The sequence below is a fragment of the Pseudophryne corroboree genome, chromosome 1 (assembly GCF_028390025.1).
Source record: "Pseudophryne corroboree isolate aPseCor3 chromosome 1, aPseCor3.hap2, whole genome shotgun sequence".
In the NCBI taxonomy this organism is placed as follows: domain Eukaryota; kingdom Metazoa; phylum Chordata; class Amphibia; order Anura; family Myobatrachidae; genus Pseudophryne; species Pseudophryne corroboree.
In genome coordinates this window covers 263,442,031-263,463,495 of record NC_086444.1, presented here as the reverse complement: position 1 = coordinate 263,463,495, position 21,465 = coordinate 263,442,031, and the positions used below count along the sequence as shown (strand labels likewise).

Here is a 21,465-nt window from a genome sequence, read left to right as displayed (position 1 = left end):
CCTCCTCCAGACCTCAGTTAGATTCTTGTGCCCGGCTGAGCTGGATGCACACTAGGGGCTCTCCTGAGCTCCTAGAAAGAAAGTATATTTAGGTTTTTTATTTTACAGTGAGATCTGCTGGCAACAGACTCACTGCAGCGAGGGACTAAGGGGAGAGAAGCGAACCTACCTGCTTGCAGCTAGCTTGGGCCTCTAGGCTACCGGACACCATTAGCTCCAGAGGGATCGAACACAGGCCCAGCCTCGGTCGTCCGGTCCCGGAGCCGCGCCGCCGTCCCCCTTACAGAGCCAGAAGCAAGAAGAGGGTCCTGGAAATCGGCGGCAGAAGACTTCGGTCTTCATCAAGGTAGCGCGCAGCACTGCAGCTGTGCGCCATTGCTTCCCATGCACACCTCACACTCCGGTCACTGATGGGTGCAGGGCGCTGGGGGGGGGGGTGCCCTGGGCTGCAATATTGAGTACCTTGGCTGGCAAATAACACATAATATAGTCATAGAGGCTATATATGTGTAAAATACCCCTGCCAGATATACATAGAAAAAAGCGGGAGAAGTCTGCCGGAAAAGGGGCGGGGCTATCTCCCTCAGCACACTGGCGCCATTTTCCCTCAATGCTCCGCTGGAAGGATCGCTCCCAGGCTCTCCCCTGCAGTTTCCAGACTACAAAGGGTAAAAAAGAGAGGGGGGGCACTAAATTTAGGCGCAATATTGTGTATACAAGCAGCTATTGGGAAAAATCTCTCAGTTATAGTGTTAATCCCTGTGTTATATAGCGCTGTTGGTGTGTGCTGGCATACTCTCTCTCTGTCTCCCCAAAGGGCTTTGTGGGGTCCTGTCCTCAGTCAGAGCATTCCCTGTGTGTGTGCGGTGTGTCGGTACGGCTGTGTCGACATGTTTGATGAGGAGGCTTATGTGGAGGCGGAGCAGGTGCCGATAAATGTGCTGTCACCCCCTGCGGGGTCGACACCTGAGTGGATGGTTATGTGGAAGGAATTACGCGACAGTGTCGACTCCTTACATAAAAGGTTTGACGATAGCAGATGTGGGACAGCAGGCTTCTCAGCCTGTGCCTGCGCAGATGTCTCTAAAGCCATCACGGGCTCTAAAACGCCCGCTACCTCAGATGGCAGACACAGATGTCGACACGGATACTGACTCCAGTGTCGACGATGATGAGACTAGTGTACATTCCAATAGAGCCACCCGTTACATGATTACGGCAATGAAAAATGTGTTGCATATTTCTGATATTACCCCAGGTACCACAAAAAAGGGTATTATGTTTGGGGAGAAAAAACTACCAGTGGTTTTTCCCCCATCTGATGAATTAAATGAAGTGTGTGAAGAAGCGTGGGCTTCCCCCGATAAGACACTGGTAATTTCTAAAAAGTTACTAATGGCGTACCCTTTTTAGCCAGAGGACAGGTCACGTTGGGAGACATCCCCTAGGGTGGATAAAGCGCTCACACGTCTGTCAAAAAAGGTGGCACTACCGTCTCCGGACACGGCCGCCCTAAAGGAGCCTGCAGATAGAAAGCAGGAGGCTATCCTGAAGTCTGTATATACACACTCAGGTATTATACTGAGACCGGCTATTGCTTCAGCATGGATGTGCAGTGCTGCAGCTGCATGGTCAGATTCCCTGTCGGAAAACATTGATACCCTAGACAGGGACACTATATTGCTAACCATAGAGCATATTAAAGACGCTGTCTTGTACATGAGAGATGCACAGAGGGATATTTGCCGGCTGGCATCTAAAATAAACGCAATGTCCATTTCTGCCAGGAGAGGATTGTGGACTCGGCAGTGGACAGGAGATGCAGATTCTAAAAGGCACATGGAAGTATTGCCTTACAAGGGTGAGGAGTTGTTTGGGGATGGTCTCTCGGACCTCGTTTCCACAGCGACTGCTGGGAAGTCAGCATTTTTACCCCATGTTCCCTCACAGCCAAAGAAAGCACCGTATTATCAGGTACAGTCCTTTCGGCCCCAAAAAGGCAAGCGGGTTAGAGGCGCGTCCTTTCTGCCCAGAGGCAGAGGTAGAGGGAAAAAGCTGCAAGATACAGCCAGTTCCCAGGAACAAAAGTCCTCCCCCGCTTCCTCTAAGTCCACCGCATGACGCTGGGGCTCCACAGGCGGAGCCAGGTACGGTGGGGGCCCGTCTCAAGAACTTCAGCGACCAGTGGGCTCGCTCACGGGTGGATCCCTGGATTCTACAAGTGGTATCTCAGGGGTACAAGCTGGAATTCGAGACGTCTCCCCCTCGCCGTTTCCTCAAATCTGCCTTGCCGACAGCTCCCCCGGACAGGGAGGCAGTGCTGGAGGCGATTCACAAGCTGTATTCTCAACAGGTGATAATCAAGGTACCCCTCCTTCAACAAGGACAGGGTTACTATTCCACAATGTTTGTGGTACCGAAACCGGACGGTTCGGTGAGACCCATTTTAAATTTAAAATCCTTGAACACTTATATAAGAAGGTTCAAGTTCAAGATGGAATCGCTCAGGGCGGTGATTGCAAGCCTGGACGAGGGGGATTCCATGGTATCACTGGACATCAAGGATGCTTACCTGCATGTCCCCATTTACCCTCCTCACCAGGAGTACCGCAGATTTGTGGTACAGGACTGTCATTACCAATTCCAGACGTTGCCGTTTGGTCTGTCCACGGCACCGAGGGTATTTACCAGGGTAATGGCCGAAATGATGATACTCCTTTGGAGAAAGGGAGTTTTAATTATCCCGTACTTGGACGATCTCCTTATAAAGGCGAGGTCCAGGGAACAGTTGTTGATCGGTGTAGCACTAGCTCGGGAAGTGCTACAACAGCACGGCTGGATCCTGAATATTCCAAAGTCGCAGCTGGTTCCTACAACGCGTCTACTGTTCCTGAGGATGGTTCTGGACACAGAACAGAAAAAAGTATTTCTCCCGGAGGAGAAGGCCACGGAGTTGTCATCTCTAGTCAGAGACCTCCTAAAACCAAAACAGGTGACGGTGCACCACTGCACGCGAGTCCTGGGAAAGATGGTGGCTTCTTACGAAGCAATTCCATTCGGAAGGTTCCATGCAAGGATCTTTCAGTGGGATCTGTTGGACAAGTGCTCCGGATCGCATCTTCAGATGCATCGGCTGATAACCCTGTCTCCAAGGACCAGGGTGTCGCTGTTGTGGTGGCTGCAGAGTGCTCATCTTCTAGAGGGCCGCAGATTCGGCATACAGGACTGGGTCCTGGTGACCACGGATGCCAGCCTTCGAGGTTGGGGTGCAGTCACACAGGGAAGAAACTTCCAAGGACTATGGACAAGTCAGGAGACTTCCCTACACATAAATATTCTGGAACTAAGGGCCATTTACAATGCCCTAAGTCAGGCAAGACCCCTGCTTCAACACCAGCCGGTGCTGATCCAGTCAGACAACATCACGGCGGTCGCCCATGTAAACCGTCAGGGCGGCACAAGAAGCAGGATGGCGATGGCAGAAGCCACAAGGATTCTCCGATGGGCGGAAAATCATGTGTTAGCACTGTCAGCAGTGTTCATTCCCGGAGTGGACAACTGGGAAGCAGACTTTCTCAGCAGACACGACCTCCACCCGGGAGAGTGGGGACTTCATCCAGAAGTCTTCCAAATGGTTGTACACCGGTGGGAAAGGCCACAGGTGGACATGATGGCGTCCCGCCTCAACATAAAGCTAAAAAGATATTGCGCCAGGTCAAGGGACCCTCAGGCGATAGCTGTTGGACGCTCTGGTAACACCGTGGGTGTACCAGTCGGTGTATGTGTTCCCTCCTCTGCCTCTCATACCCAAGGTACTGAGAATAATAAGAAGGAGAGCAGTAAGAACTATACTCATTGTTCCGGATTGGCCAAGAAGAGCTTGGTACCCAGAACTTCAAGAAATGATCTCAGAGGACCCATGGCCTCTGCCGCTCAGACAGGACCTGCTGCAGCAGGGGCCCTGTCTGTTCCAAGACTTACCGCGGCTGCGTTTGACGTCATGGCGGTTGAACGCCGGATCCTGAAGGAAAAGGGCATTCCGGAGGAAGTTATCCCTACGCTAATTAAAGCTAGGAAAGAAGTGACCGCAAACCATTATCACTGCATATGGCGGAAATATGTTGCGTGGTGTGAGGCCAGGAAGGCCCAACGGAGGAATTTCAGCTAGGTCGATTTCTGCACTTCCTACAGTCAGGGGTGACTATGGGCCTAAAATTGGGTTCCATTAAGGTCCAGATTTCGGCTCTATCGATTTTCTTCCAAAAAGAACTGGCTTCACTACCTGAAGTTCAGACATTTGTTAAGGGAGTGCTGCATATTCAGCCCCCTTTTGTGCCCCCAGTGGCACCTTGGGATCTCAACGTGGTGTTGGATTTCCTAAAGTCGCATTGGTTTGAACCACTTAAAACCGTGGAACTGAAATATCTCACGTGGAAAGTGGTCATGCTGTTGGCCTTGGCTTCGGCCAGGCGTGTATCAGAATTGGCGGCTTTGTCTTGTAAAAGCCCTTATCTGATTTTCCATGTGGATAGGGCGGAATTGAGGACTCGTCCCCAATTTCTCCCAAAGGTTGTTTCAGCGTTTCATTTGAACCAGCCTATTGTGGTGCCTGCGGCTACTCGTGACTTGGAGGACTCTAAGTTGCTGGACGTAGTCCGGGCCCTAAAAATCTATGTTTCCAGGACAGCTGGAGTCAGAAAGACTGACTCGCTATTTATCCTGCATGCGCCCAACAAGTTGGGTGCGCCTACTTCAAAGCAGACTATTGCTCGTTGGATCTGTAGCACGATTCAACTTGCACATTCTGCGGCTGGACTGCCGCATCCTAAATCTGTAAAAGCCCATTCCACGAGGAAGGTGGGCTCTTCTTGGGCGGCTGCCCGAGGGGTCTCGGCTTTACAACTTTGCCGAGCAGCTACTTGGTCGGGGTCAAACACATTTGCTAAATTCTACAAGTTTGATACCCTGGCTGAGGAGGACCTAGAGTTCGCTCATTCGGTGCTGCAGAGTCATCCGCACTCTCCAGCCCGTTTGGGAGCTTTGGTATAATCCCCATGGTCCTTACGGAGTTTCCAGCATCCACTAGGACGTCAGAGAAAATAAGATTTTACTCACCGGTAAATCTATTTCTCGTAGTCCGTAGTGGATGCTGGGCGCCTGTCCCAAGTGCGGATTGTCTGCAATACTTGTATATAGTTATTGTTTAACTAAATGGTTATTGTTGAGCCATCTGTTGAGAGGCTCAGTTATATTTCATACTGTTAACTGGGTATAGTATCACGAGTTATACGGTGTGATTGGTATGGCTGGTATGAGTCTTACCCGGGATTCAAAATCCTTTCCTTATTGTGTCAGCTCTTCCGGGCACAGTATCCTAACTGAGGTCTGGAGGAGGGTCATAGAGGGAGGAGCCAATGCACACCAGGTAGTCCTAAAGCTTTCTTTAGTTGTGCCCAGTCTCCTGCGGAGCCGCTATTCCCCATGGTCCTTACGGAGTTCCCAGCATCCACTACGGACTACGAGAAATAGATTTACCGGTGAGTAAAATCTTATTTTTTAATGTATTTATTCCTTCCAGGTTTTTCTGAGTGTACCCTCCCCTAGGGTGGCTTTTGAACATCCCATGGTCCAGTGTTCCGTAGATTGGATGATAGCAAAAACAGTTTTTTGGTACTTACCGTTAAATCATTCTCACTGCTTCCATCTAGGGGACATTGTGTTCCCACTGTTATGCTATTTTTTTTGTTTGTGGGTTCGTTCTTGTTGATTAATAAGTTACACTATGTGGTTCACCCTTGGTTTAGGGCTACTTTGGAGGTTGTACTGAAGATCATGGGCGGTAGAGGGGAGGAGCTCAGATGGGGAAAGCTACTTTCTTATTTCTACTAGTCTGATTTGGTGCCAGCTCCTATGGTTAGCTTGCAAGCCCAGGTCCAGTGTCCCCCAGATGGATTTAAGCTGGGTACACATTAGATGATGTATACTCAGCACGAATTAATGGGACCCAGCAGGGAGCTAGCATTAACAAGTGCATACTCACATGCCGACAGCGACAGGGGGAGGGGGTCTCGGGGGCCATACTGCATTCAGCAGCATTACCCTCACCAGTGATATGCTTGCAGGTCTGACGGGCAATGTCACTGACAACATGCGGGAGTGTGCATCGCTAGCGACATAGTGGGTACACACTGGACGATTTTACCAGTTTGTTGTACCAATCCGTTGAAATCGGGCAAATCATTAAAAAAATTGTCTAATGTGTTCCCATCTTTAGACAATTGATATAACAGTACCAAAATCCAGTGTTTGATGGGCAAAATTTTAGACATGATGTCCATGACATGACGTTATCACCGTACACCTCGACAAGTTGGCGAGGAATTTCAGCTGCTGATGTGCTCTTTAGATACAGAAATCTGATCACACTATGCACCTCAATGTGCGCCCATGTTTCTGCCATCTTACAAATGTTTGGACAGTATGGCTAATATGAGGACAATAGGTGATTCATCGCACCCTACGGGCACACTTCACACCGTCGCAAGGGGCTACGTCCCCCTAACCCTTGCATGCCCTTGGGGCGTTCAATATTTTTATTATATGGAGTATTACCTCCAATCATAATTTTGTGAGTGGTTGAATATTGCACGGACAAAGGGCGTGTGATGGTTAAGGGCCCGTAGCCCCTTGCGATGGCGTGAACTGCGCACGCAGGGCACAATGAATCACATAGTAGGTGCCGTGGTTGGGGGAGTGGTGGATGCGGGGTAGAGCAGATGGGGGAAGGGGTTCCGCGGGTGGGGGAGGGGCAGTTGCGGGGGTGGTGGTGGTGCCGCGGGTGCGCGGAGGGAGTCCTGAGCCACCAGTGTATGGATGCAGGTGGATTATATTATATATACAGTATATGGAGATGAGATTGGGTCTCTAGGTCGACAGTGTCTAGGTCGATCACTATTGGTCGACAGTAACTAGGTCGACAGGGTGTCTAGGTCGACAGGTCAAAAGGTCTACATGAGTTTTTCACGATTTTTTTCTTTTCTTTAACCTTTTCATACTTAACGATCCACGTGGACTACGAATGGAACGGTAACCTGTGCCGAGCGCAGCGGTAGCTGAGTGAGGCACCATGCCCGAAGCATGGCGAGCCATGCGAGTGGACACGGTGCACTAATTGGGGTTCCCGGTCACTCTACGAAGAAAACGACACAAAAAAACCATTAAAAAACTCATGTCGACCTAGAGACCCTGTCGACCTAGTTACTGTCGACCAATAGTGGTCGACCTAGACACTGTCGACCTAGTTACTATCTACCTTCCATACCACACCCTATGGAGACAGGTGGATTATATATTATACTGTAGTATATGTAGGCATGGTTATTATATAGTATATCTACAGTGTAGAGGCAGGGGGGTTATAGTATATATACAGTATATGGAGGCAGGGTTATATATTATATATAGTGTGTATACACAGAGTATATATAATGTATGGAGGGTTATTATTAGGCCTCCCCGGTGGTGATGAGGAGTGGGAGGAAGGCTCCCCTCAGTCAGTCAGTGAGTCAGCATCGCCGCTGTATATGTACCACCGCTCTCTCTCTTGCCGCCGCCGCCTCCTCGTCTTTCCCCCCGCCTTCCCTCCCACACTCGGCTCCCCCTCCCCGGCCAGCAGGGACTCCCAGGCTCGGGCGGAGAGAGGCCGCCTGATATCCGCACGCACAGGCCGGAGCCAGCCACACAGAGGCCGGCAGAGGAGCCGCAGAGCGGGCGGCCAGGGAAGCAGCACGGTGAGTATCTCCCGGAGCGGTCTCCAGCTCCATCCGGCCTGTGAGAGCCTCTGTGTCCCTGTGTACATGGGATAATATCCCCCTTCTACTGTTTACAGCCTGGATACTGCCTCCTGGCCGCCCATACACTGCGTTACTATACATATATACACTGTACACATTACATACATACACTGCATTGCTGCACACCATACATACACATCTCCTATATAATAGCCAAGATCTGTGACTAATTTCCTAAGATCTGTGACTCATTAGCCACACCCAACGTTAGGAAATGAGTCACAGATCTGGGCTATTATATAGGAGATGAGATATGAGAATGGCATTGAGGGGAAGCGGTGGCCTACCTACTCTGGCCTGGCGGGAAATTAGAATGAAGTAGAGAACATTACACACATTAGAGGTTTTGTTATCTTACTTATTGAACCACCCTCGTATATTCCAGTCATTTCTGCAGCGGGGTACACTGGTATGCCACAGGAAATAACATCGTAGTGTAGAGTTGGATCTTGATCCGAGGCACCAACAGGCTAAAGCTTTGACTGTTCCCAGGATGCACTGCACCACCTCCTTTATAGCCCCGCCTCCAGGCACTGGAGTTCAGTTTGTAAGTTGGTGCCTGCAGTGGGCAACAGCAAGGGTTCCCGCTATTTTCCAAAAACGAGCATCAGGTTTAAGCAGCCAGGGACATAATGCCATAGTGAGGGACATCCAGTGTGGAATCCCCTGCCATCACATTAACTAGCACCAAAACTGTTCAGCCCAGGGATAGAATTTCTTTGAAAGTGGGAGTCCCCAATAATAAAATGGGATCCCCTTTCCAGAGTAACAACCAGCAATAGGCTGAAAACTCATAGCTACAGTATGCCCCACACCCCTGGTGGTAGTGGGTGCAGGGTTCATGGTATGTCAATATTGTTCTTTACAGGCAGTCTACAGGTCCCAGCAAGACAGCCTCAACATGCTGGCACTTGGCTTGGACATTAAGGGCCAGTTGGCACCTGTAGTCTGCCTGTAAAGAAAATATTAAAAAATAAAGACAACACATAATGTGGTATTATTTATTATACAGCATCTTCATGGAGGGTGTCAGTCTTTAAACTATTTTGCATGGCCCAGGACTTGCAGTGGCATCCTCTTCTTCTTCACCTCCTCCCCCAGGACATAGGCATCATCTTCTTTGATCTTCACCTGGGGAGATAGTTTCCTTTAAGCTCTTTTGCATGCCCGCCACCTCCCCAGGGCTTTCCTAGGGGGTGGCGGCCTGTAATCTCTTTTGCATGGCTGTCACCCACCAGGAATTTCTTGGTGTTTACCATTTTAGGGAACTCTTCCGCGCTCCTCCTTCATTGTCAGACTGACAGACGCTGCCAATATTAGCCAGCATATGCAGGTGGGATGATGACGCAGCTGCTCATGAGTGGCTTGTCGCTGCCACCTTGAATATTAAAAATGACGCTGTAGCGCCATTTTCAAAATGGGAAATGCCATCTTAATGCGCCTGCTGCTGTACTCAGCAGGTAAATATCCGGTCCCTCCACAACATACCCTACGCTCCCTCCCACTGCCACCATGTTGATGGTGTGCAGGGCTGCCAGGACTAGAGAGTGGTTGCCTTCTCTGATCTCAGCAGCCTACACAATTGTGTATCGGTCGGCTGGTTGGTGGTTAGACTCCAGGTTTTTAAGCATGTTTAAAAACTAGGAGACCCAACAGGCGACCAGGATTGAGGTAATGGACCTGTATGCAGAGGGTACACACACTCCTGTGGATTGGACAAGTGTGTACCCAGCTTTAGAATTAGGCTATGGGAGGGACTGGTTATGATTAGACTACGTGAGGGGATGTTATGGTTAGCCTATGTGAGGGGAGGTTAGGGTTAGGCTATGGTAGTGGAGTTTAGGGTTAAGCTCTAGTGGAAGGTTAGGGTTAACAATACTAAGCGTCGGAAACCTACAAAGTATCTGTCAGAAGCCATCTTGACATCACAGCCAGACCTGATATCATGTCCATATTGACATTCTCATGTTGACAATGTATACCGCACCCAAATACTAATGGAATTTAACTGACAATCCTACATAATTGATAACTAGGGACCTGCAGGTAGTGTGTACACATAATTTCTAGAACCCCTGTGCAGATATCCAAAGTTTCTATTTTTCACTGGCCTCTGAGTTAATCTAGTTTGTGGGGTCAGTAATTGCCCCACCTTCTTTCACTTCACAGGCAGAAGACATGACCTCTTGGGATTCTTGTGGGTTGGAGTTTGCCTAATCCACAAACAATGCAGTGGAGATACTAGCATAAAAACGTGGAAGAGGTTTCAGTCTATTATTGACTCATTATTACCTCCATAAGCCCTAGTGTATGGGGAAGACCCTGGTTATATTTATTGTGAATGTTATTTATACTGTTATTGAATGCATTTGAGTTATTGCATTACCAGGACTTTATTGTGGATGTTTATATTGGAACTCATGTGTTTTATGGCCACTGTGTGTGTTGCTGTAGGGCCTTTCAGTCACATGACAAGCATTTTACATGCACAGTATCAAAGTATTCCATGCAGATTATTTATTTTTATAAAATATTTTATATCCAAGAGGGGGAACTAACCTCCCCATGTGAAAACTTGCTGTGGTGATATCTGGCCTTGAGCTGAATGGAGGAGATGGAACACCCGGGGAGGGGAGATGTGGGGGAAGGAGAGGGTGTGGGAGGGGGGGGTCGGTTGGCATTAGGGACACCCAGGATGGCAAAGCCCAGTGCTGGCTATCCTCAAATCAGGGTAACCAGCACTATGCTGAAATCCCAGTTTTGGTTAAAATAAGATGAGAATTTTTTATTAAAGTTACATGTTTTATTTTATTTTTTTCCCATGAAGAAGTAGACGGACAGTGTCCACCTACTTCTGTGACATCAGCAGAAAATTGTTATCTTGGATAGAAAGGTTGTTCAGGTAGTTGGTCTGATGGAAAAGTTAAATACTGTCTGTAACAATTTTATGGGCATGGAAATGAAGAACCCCAAGGCTGGCTACTTGACAGTTGTACCCACACAGGTCTGTTAGCATTGAGGACAGGTCTAGCTGATGAGCTGATGTTACCACAACCACTGATGACCAGTTGCAGATCATGGTTGGGCAATAAAATGACAATGTTCACTTTTTATTCTCTTCCTATTCCCATAACAGATGTTCCATGTGAGACAGCAAATACAGTGTTCAACACTTCAGTTGTTAAGAAGATGTTATATGTCACAGAAGGGTAGACCAGTGCTGACTCTGTTTACAAAGGTAGGAGCGCAAACAAGGAATGTGGCACTGTATTGCCGTGTATTAGGCTGTTTCCTGTGGTGGTGTATAGGGTTATTGAGGTGATCATTGTGTCCAAGAACCTTGTGTTAATGTAAACATCTGACTTGTCCTTTACCTGGTTACCTTGGTCCTGAGTCAGAGGTGGGTGCTAATAGCGTCGCTAATGTGTGTTTGTACGCAGCAGATCTGAGGAGATATGCTGATGGGCTGCCCCTGTCTTGTGTACCGAGAAGCCCATCTATGGCACCTCAGATCTGCTTCTTGTGTACAAAGACGCAGCATCAGACACATCGGTTACACCATCAGACTAGTGAATTTCCATATAAGGACGCAGCCGCTGGCTGTGACACCCACAAAATAGTCCCGACATGCCTGTGTTTTTGTAGCTACTGCCCACAGTGCTCCCTATTGGTCAATCACACTGAGTCTAAGAGCCTGATTCAGAGATGCACGTAAACCCAATGGTTTCTGTACAACTCCTATGTTTGTGGGTCTGCACATGCGCAGTAGAGTCCATCGAGATCGCTCATAGTCATCCCTTAGTCGCAGCATAATTGACATGCTGCGGTGTTTGAGGGCAGAGCGGGGGTGGCAGTGGGGACTGTTCTAATTTTGTAGGCGTGGCCAGGAGATTTCCTGGCCCCAGCAGATGAGTTCCAGCAGCCAGTCTGGGCCAAGGCTTATAATCAGATGGGCACGGAGGTCACAATGGTGATCCAATGCTGCCCCTTCGGACGTAGCACTTGGATCAGCGCTGCGTGCAGGAGGCGTGTTTTTCCTACAGACACTTCCTGCTGTATTACAGTATTTGAGCTTCGCTGCTGCATCCAAAGACTCAATGTGTCCATCTCTAAGCCATCATGGCGCATACGCAGTAGAAAAACGGGCAACTGCACAAATCTCTGCAAATATCTCCACCTCTGAATCAGGCCACTTGTCCTTTTTTTTTTTTTTTATTAGTCTCCGCAAAACTGGTCACTCATGCTGCCGGTCTCACCTCCATGTATCTTGTGATTTGGGAGTAAACACACTATTATTATATGCAGGTTTTTAAAGTGTAATTGTGTCCAGTTTGCAACAAATTCTGCTTCAGACTCTATGTTTATTCATTTTGGCCCTAATTTACAGCTGAGTTTATATCTCTTCTTTTGCATAAGGTAGGCATTTCCTTAATCTACATGTACAACAGAATGCTTATGTATATCTCTGAATGTAGCTTATTATGTATTATTGACCTGCAACTCTATAAGTCTGCAGAGGCAGGACGGGGGGAGAGGGGGGGGGGGGGGGGGAGATTGGGTGGGGGAAGAGGGGGGGGGAGTAAGCAAGGGTCACATATAAAATGAATCGGCACAGTCACCTGGTGCGTCCTAGTCGCACCGCGTTGCATCGAAGACACATTTTCAGCAGAAAAAGCCAGACGTTAGCGGAGTTGCTTGGTTTATTTGTGCCAGGCATCTCACACTGTGTGGCATATTGAGGCTAGATGTATTAGGACACAGCTCTACATTTGAGGAGACATACCGTATCTCTCGTCACCTTCTAAAATATGCAAGAATGCTTCCCTACATGTATAGAATTAATACTAAACCAGTGTATAAGTAGCATAAACTTATAGAGAAAAACATTTAAAAAAAAAAAAGATACAAATGATACGTTTGTAACATGAAAAGAAGGTGCAAAGCTGGTTGACAGCTGGTTGTGATTTCAGCATTGTGTTAAGTGATTTCCTGGCGCAGGTGTACTAATTAAGCTCTTCTAAACACCAGCAAATCATCCTGCTTGTCTAGAATTTATTAGTGATGCAGATGGTCTCAAATTAAAAAGAAAGCACACACTGGCAAGCCTAAAAAAGTAGAGGTCTGTGACGATGGAACGTAGCTTGCTTGACAACTGATTTTCCTACAGATTTCTTATAATACTACAGATTATAATTTTTCCAATTGCGTATTAAACAGCAAGTCTTTTGAGAATTACGCCTTGAATTAACAATTTTGACAGCTTCAATATGTAGTTCATTTTACAATCTGTATATTGTCAAATATGAAATCAAACTTTTTACATGGGTTATTTCTCATACGTCCTAGAGGATGCTGAGGACTCCGTAAGGACCATGGGGTATAGACGGGATCCACAGGAGACATGGGCACACTATAAGACTCCTGGTCGACACGGGGCCCTGTCACAACGGATCGTACACAGGAAGCTAAGTGGTATTTTATTTCTATGCTTTGAAGTTAATTGCATTACATGCACATGGGGGAGTGTTTATATTCGGAAAGGCATCCGATAGAATTACCCTAAAGAGAGAGGGGATGTTTCTTAGGTTGGTTCTTCTCTGTAACATTGCGGCAGGCTGACGTGCGTATACAGGAGGTGTGGCCGGGGGAATGCTGAGGCTGACTCCGAGAGATACTGGAGTTTCTTCCTGGGACGGTGTACCGCTGTTTAGGGAGGCCTCAGTTCAGTCAATCTCGGCGGATACTACTGGTATATCTAACTTCGTGAGTTAGACTCCTTCACAACGGTTGGTGACGCATTCTTTTGTGGGATGCAGTCATTTTAACCGTTTCTATACCGTTCTTTTTCCAGATAGTGGAAGGTGAAAAGGTAAGAGTTCTGCAGCCTTGATAGGTTCGCAGAAGCGGATGTCATTTTCTGTTTCTACCACATCCACCACATGTCGCTGGGTCTATCTGGCTGGAGCCCACTCCATTGGAAACTCGTCTACTACTTTTCAGTCAGTCCGGGAATAGACTAGGGCCTGTGAGTTAATTATAGAATCCAAAGGGGGACATTCTGGCGTTTACAGATGTTTCCCCTCACTGATTTTTCAAATAGATCTTGCCGTTGCCCCTCTGGAAGGGGAGGTAGTACGCAACGCCATACCAGAGTTGCGTCAGGTTCAGGGCATTGTCCTGCTGTCCCTGTTTAAAAAAAAACAACAACAAAAAACTAAGGAGTTTAAATGCGTTGTTCTCCGCATTCAGCTTACCTGGGTGGATATCCAGGATTGTCTTTGCCATTTCACCGGAGTGATGGCAGTAGGATGGTATTCTTTCAATAGTAAGAGTCATTGTTATTCTGTACTGGGACTCTCTCCTGATTAAGGCGAGGTCAAGACACAAGTGGTGCAAATCGTTGTTTTCTCTCTGACTGTTCTTCAACACAGGGGAAGGCTGTTATTCCCAACGACGCAGACGTCGAAGGTGGGTATCAGAGTAGATACGGAACGGTTGAAGTTCTGTGTGTTCCTGTGGAATGAGGTCTGAGGATCCGGAGTCGGATCAGATTTGCAGTGACAATCCATCAATATGTTCTGTGGATGAAGAAGGATATCGCTCCTGTGGTGTCTGCTCAGTTCTCACCTCCTAGGGGGACGAAGGTTCGGAATCCAGGATGAGATCCTGGTGTCCATGCATGCAGATTTCCGAGACTAGGGAACAGTCCTTGCAAGGGAAGTATTTCCAGAGGAAAAGGTCAAGCTGGGAAGCTTGTCTGCAATAAGCTTTCTTGAATTAAGAGCTATTTTCAATGAACATATGCTTCGAGATCTGCCCGTGTTAATTCTGTCGGACGACTTGACAACAGTGGTGTAAGTAAGCCGCTAGGGCGGAACAAGGAGCAAAGCGGTAATGGCAGAAGCCGAAAAAGGTTTTCCGCTGGGTGAAAAGACTGGTAAACGCTATATTAGCAGTTTTCGTTCCGGATGTGAATGACGGAGAAATAGATTCCTCTGCAGACGCGATCTCCATACGGGAGTAATACAGTCGTCGTCGAGAAGCTTTTACTGAAGTGACAAGTCTTTGAGGAGTGCCTCAAGTGGACATGTTGGCGTCTCGCCTCAACGAGAGATCGCAGGGATATTGTTCCGGGTCAGGGGACACTCAAGCTATAGCAGTGGACGTCCTCGGGACACCTTGGGTGTTTTCGGTCGGTCTTTGTGTCCCCTCCGTTTTCACTCTTCGGAAGGTGATAAACGTAAGAAGAACAAAGGTGCAGGCAATCCTCATTGTTCAGGTCTGACCAAGGAGGGCTTGGTATCCAGTTCCTCAAGATTTACTCATAGAGGATCCATGGCCTCTTCTGCTACGTGTGGAACTGTTACAGCAAGATCCGGGCGTTTATCAAGTCTTGGATAAAACAATGATAAAAGGAAGAGTCCCGTGCACTTGTAGCAACTAGTAATATAATTACTTCAAGAGGTATCCTTAACCCCTCACCAATAGTGCAAAGTATAGAGAAAAATGAAGTAATAACTTAACCAGCGCTTGTCCAATTAGTTCTCATGTACCGTCCCGTATTCAAATGGGAGTATGGAAAAAGAAAAAAGTGCATATAGTGTAACACAATTTTAAGGCACATAGGTGAACAAACGGTACAATAAAAATAAAATTAAAAGATGCAATATTACAATTGGTGCAACATTCAGCAAAATTCATAAAGGCATACATAAATTTATAAGGAGGCTTTCCCAGGCAGGTGATAAAGGGATAATTACCAAATAGATTGGAACTGTAATATAAACAGTTCAAGTGCGCTCTTTAAATGATATCTGGCGGTCCCGGGTATGCCGTCAGTGCAATTGGTAAATGGTAAACGTCCTCACCAGCCGGATTCCCTCCTCCACCAACGCGTTTCTTCCCCTGTCCGGGGACTTTATCAAGGTGAGTATCACTGTTTATATTACAGTTCCAATCTATTTGGTAATTATCCCTTTATCACCTGCCTGGGAAAGCCTCCTTATAAATTAATGTATGCCTTGCACTGCACTTTATGAATTTTGCTGAATGTTGCACCAATTGTAATATTGCATCTTTTAATTGTATTTTTATTGTACCGTTTGTTCACCTATGTGCATTAAAATTGTGTTACACTATATGCACTTTTTTCTTTTTCCATACTCCCATTTGAATACGGGAAGGTACATGAGAACTAATTGGACAAGCGCTGGTTAAGTTATTACTTCATTTTTCTCTATAGTTTATCAAGTCTTACCGCGGCTGCGTTTGACGGCGTGGCGGTTGTACGCCATATCCTAGCCAGAAAGGGTATTCCCAGTGAAGTCATTTCCACACTTCTCCAGGCTAGAAAAGAAGTAACGGCAAAGCCTTACTACCGTGTTTGGAGACAATATGTGTCTTGGTGTGAATCCAAGAAGGCTGCTACGGAAGATGTTCAGCTGGGTCTTTCTTCTCCATTCTTGCATACAGGTGTGGGTGCAGGCCTAAAGTTAGGCTCCATTTAAGTGCGGTTTTGGCCTTATAAAGTTTCTTTCACGAAAGAATTGGCAACCTTTCCGGAAGTTCGGACCTTCGTGGAAGGACTGCTGCACATCCAACCTCCATTTGTGTCCCCATTGGCACAGTGGGACCTTGACGTGGTGTTGCGTTTTCTTGTGACACAATGATTGAGACCTTTATGAAAGGTTGTGTTCAAATTTCTCTCTTGGAGAGTGGTCATGTTTTGGGCTTTGGCGTCCACAAGGCGGATGTCGGAAGTAGCGGCTGGGTCTCACAAGAACCCCTGTTTGATCTTCCAGGTGTATAGATCGGAATTGAGAACTCGGATAATAGTTCTGCCCAAAGTGGTCTCGGTGTTTCGCAGAAACCAGCCTATTTGATGCCTGTGGTTACTTAAGCATTGGCTGATTCAAGGTCTCTCGATGTAGTCAGGACTTTGAATATTTATGTCGCCAATTTGGCTTAGATTGGAGAAACAGAGGCTCTGTTTGTCCGGTATGCTCCCAGCGTGATTTGGGCGCCTGAGTCTTTGCAGTCTGTTACACGCTAGATCTGTGTTACGATTCGGCGTGCTCGTTCTATGGCTGGATTGCCGTTACCGAAGTCGGTGGTGACCCATTCTACTAGGAAGATGGGCTCTTCTTGGGCGGACGCCCGAGGAGTCTCGGCAGTTCAACTTTGCCGAGCGGATACTTGAACAGGTTCAAACACTTTTGCTAAGCTCTACAAGTTTGATACCCTGGCTGATGGGGACCTCATGTTTACTCAATCGGAGCTGCAGAGTGTTTCGCACTCTCCCGCCCGGTCTGGAGCTTTGGTATAAACCCCATGGTCCTTACGGAGTCCCCAGCATCCTCTAAGACGTATGAGAAAATAGGATTTTAATACCTACCGGTAAATCCTTTTCTCTTAGTCCGTAGAGGATGCTGGGCGCCCGTCCCAGTGCGTACTGTGTCTGCAGTTATTGGTTATGGTTACACTCTTGTGGTGTTTCTTTTCTGTCAGGCTGCTGCTGACGTTGTGCATGTCATGCCATGCTGTGTCTTATTATTGGTTGTGTTGACACACTGGTTGTGTTACATATTCTCTCAGCATGTGGCTGTGTATTGTTCATGCCGTAGGCTGGTATTCTATTGAATGCCACGTTCTGCGGTATGTTCGTGGTGTGAGCTGGTATGACACTCACCGTGTTTAAACAATAAATTCTTTCCTCGAAATGTCCGTCTCCCTGGGCACAGTTTTCTAACTGAGGTCTGGAGGAGCGGCATAGAGGGAGGAGCCAGTTCACACCCATTCAAAGTCTTATAGTGTGCCCATGTCTCCTGCGGATCCCGTCTATACCCCATAGTCCTTACGGAGTCCCCAGCATCCTCTACGGACTAAGAGAAAAGGATTTACTGGTAGGTATTAAAATCCTATTTTTTCTTGGCCGTTGTCAAGTATTCAAAATTGGTTTTGGAAGCTGGCACCAGCTGCTTAGGTAATGTTGGAAAAGAGTCTTATACCTGCCTAATATTGTGTAGGTCACCCTAGTGCTGCCATAACAGCTATGACACAAAGATGTTCTGTAGTATCTGGCACCAAGCAGATCCTTTAAGTCCTGTAAGTTGCAAGGTGGGACCTCCATGGCTCAGGCTTGTTTTTCCAGCACATCTTATAGATGCTCGATTGGTTTGAGATCTGGAGAATTTGGTGGTACATCTTGAACTCTGTCATGTTTATCAAACCATTTCTCTACAATTTTTGCAGTGTGGCAGAGTACATTATCCTGCTGAGTGAGGCCCTGCCATCAGGGCATAGCGATTTCTTGAAGGGGTGTGTTGGTCTGCAACATTATTTAGGTAGGAGTTACATCCGCATGAATGCCAGGACCCAAGGTTTCTCAGAGGAAGATTGCCCAGACCATCACGCTGCCTCCACTGGCTTGCTTTTTCCATAGTGCATCCTGGTGCCATCTCTTCCCAGGGTAAACAACGCACACACTCATAGCCTTCCACATGATATAAAAGAAAATGTGATTAATCAGACCAGGCCAGATTCTTCTGTTACTCCATGGTCCAGTTCTGATGTCCACTGTAGGTGCTTTCGGCGGTGGGCAGGCATCAGTATGGAAACTCTGATAAGGTGTGCAACTACACAGGCCTCATATGTAGCAAGCTGTGTGTTCACCGTCAACTTCAAGAACTGGGTGTTCATCTGCTGCCTGATATATTCCACCGCTTAACAGTTGACATTGTAACAAGGAAACCAATGTTAATCAGTTCACCTCGGAGGTCTTAATGTTATGGGATGTTCAGTGTATGTCAGAGGCATCACTTTACATTTATGGAATCTCAGAGAAAAAGTTTATGGATCACAGCTTATGATAGTCATCAAGTGGCTTGTCTGCAGCACCAGTATTTTCTAAATGTATCTCTGATTATGATGACAAGCAGAAGATGAAAATCAATTAACAAAAAAGTGTGTGTGTCTTTTGATCCTGTTCCCTCACTGCAGTTGGTGCCAGTGGCTCTTCACGCATTTTACTTATATTTACCAATCCCTTGGGGTTTAAGGTTACCCTTGTTGTCGAACCATGAAGGTTGCGCTGTGGTGGTGCTCAAATTCAAAACAGATTTAACATTGAGCTTAATAGCATTTTTAATAAAAGAAAAAAACTGTACACTTCTAATGTAAATACATCTCATCTCTATTTATTGTTATTATAGTGCTGTTTTCATATTTCGGAAGAAATATTTCTAGTTGTACACTTTTGCATAATGGCTACTTGGGCACAGAAATGAACCTTTTCTTAGTAGAAGACCCTAGCTCAGTTGAATGCTTTTCATAAATATACACTGCCAGCAGTAAATCAGAAAATGCTGATTGTTTCATTCACTGAAGAAAATATCATTGCATTTTTTTTTTGGTCTCTTTATACTGTTGTCATATATACACATGACAAAAAGATTGGCTCTGCATCTGAATGTGCTCTAATCTTCACTTGACTTATAACTGTAATAGGCTGTAATCAGAGGGAAACAAATCCATTTTTCTCCTGTCTAAGATTGAAATTTAAATAAGCAGAGCTAAATTGACAGTGCATGACAACATCATATCAGGTGAAAAATGGAGTTTGCAATGCTGACAATCTTTTTATACATCCATAAACAATTTCTATTCTAAAACATTCCATTTTTGAATAATAAACAGCTACAAAATACCATCAAGTTTCCAACATCACACCAGCCATCTCACCTCAATAAAACTAGACTTTATTTCTTTCCACTTAGTGCAAAATGACTATTATAAAAAAGGTTAATTGGCTCCCAACAAAATTAACCCTAGTATGAATGTGTGTGCATGTACAGAACATGTAATAGAGAATATAGATTGTAGCTCCACATGTGAATTGGCCAAATATCTTCTGTAAAGCACTAGGAAATAAGTGAGCGCTACATAAATAACTGGTAATAAGGGTGGTCTTCTGTTTGCCGGCGGTCGGGCTCCCGGCGCTCAGTATACCGGCGCCGGGAGCCCGACAGCCGGTATACCGACACTTATTTTCCCTCGTGGGGGTCCATGACCCCCATAGAGGGAGAATAAAATAGTGTGTGGCGAGCGCAGCGAGCCCGCAAGGGGCTCATTTGCGCTCGCCAAGCTGTCGGTAAGCCGGCGGTCGGGCTCCCGGCGCCGGGATGCTGGTCGCCGGGAGCCCGACCGCCGGCCAGCCGTAGTGAACCCGGTAATAAATAATCAACTAACTGATGGCTACCAGAACTTTAACCCCCTCCCCAACTCTCTAATAAACAAGACTTCCTGTGTTATTACTATCTCAAAAGCTACTTTTGAGGAAGTAGTAACACACATGGGCGACAGGTCAACCCATATCTAATCTTTTGAGGGGCTCTAGAACACCTACACTTTTTAACTCTTTAAAAAGACCTGATGGTAGTAGTTACTAATTACAGTGGTCAAATTACTCGTACTTTTAGAACAGTCTATGAAACTCTACGCTCATGTAACCCTGGATTTAAATAGTAAGCTTTCTTGGTCAACTGACTTGCTACTTCCTCAACTGTCCCCTGTTTTGGCTGTCTTTCCAACCACCTCTATAACTAGTTTGGAGGTTTAAATACAAATTAGAACCCTAAAACCTGACAAACTTCCTAGCCCCAGTGGTTTAAGTGGTGATTACTACAAACTCCTGTCCGCCTAAGATCATCAGGATTAGTGACTCTCTTGCTGCCACTTTCAACTATATACTCAATAATAAATTACTTCTTCATATTTTTCCTTAAATTTGAGTGTTTTTATTGAAGTTTTTACAATAACACACAAATAGAAAATATCATCAGAAGAAACATATTACCATAGTAGAAACACATATGTAAAGACAAAACGCACAGAATTGAACACATATAAGCGGCAGGCATAGCAAGATAGCAGAGACACCCATCAAGAAAACTAACAATATGGTTCAAGAGGAGGGGGATGTAAGATCATATCTAGAAGACTGCCAGAGGCCACAGACCCTGTCAAATTTGAGAGTACCGTTCCACTTGCGATACATAGAACTCTCAAGAGATTGTGGCACTAAGGGCCTTCAGTAAGAGAAGGATGAAGAGCTATCAAAGTTTGGTCAATACATACTGTAATTAAGACAAGAAAGTTTTTCACATACTGGTGCAAATATGAGTTCAGGAAATCCACTTAAGTTACAAATATCAGTGTCTAATAGAGGCATCCTGATCCTGGTTGCCCTGACACAGTCCACTACCCAGGAACAAATCAAGAAGACCTGAGAGCAGTTCCAAAGCAAATGCCAGAAACCAGCATTGGAGGTTCTGCATTTAGGACAGAAATCAGAGTGCAGCTGTCCAATATAGCTCAGCCTGGGCGTCCAACAGACCCTGTAAAGAAAATACAGCTGAATTTTCTGGTATCTGGCAGATGCTGTGGCCACCCCAACATGCAGGTCTAGTCCTCATCAGTCAAAGTACCCAGGTCCACTTTCTACTGAGACAGAAGTGAGCACAATTTCTGAGCTCAAGAGTGAAAAAGAAGGGAGGAGTACACCAAAGAAATAGGCTTCAGGCCAGAAAGCATCCAAAGCAACAAACAGGGGATT

The 21,465-nt window shown here is 46.4% G+C and overlaps 1 protein-coding gene across 1 annotated transcript in view; it reads left to right on the top strand.

Moving 5' to 3' along the window:
* C1H5orf63 (chromosome 1 C5orf63 homolog) overlaps nt 1-21,465 on the top strand; it is a 134,366-nt gene that overhangs the window by 4,788 nt on the left and 108,113 nt on the right. The window contains exon 2 of the mRNA XM_063961400.1: nt 10,990-11,091. Within this exon, the coding sequence (XP_063817470.1) occupies nt 10,990-11,091 (102 nt within the window). The remainder of the gene's footprint in view (nt 1-10,989; nt 11,092-21,465) is intronic.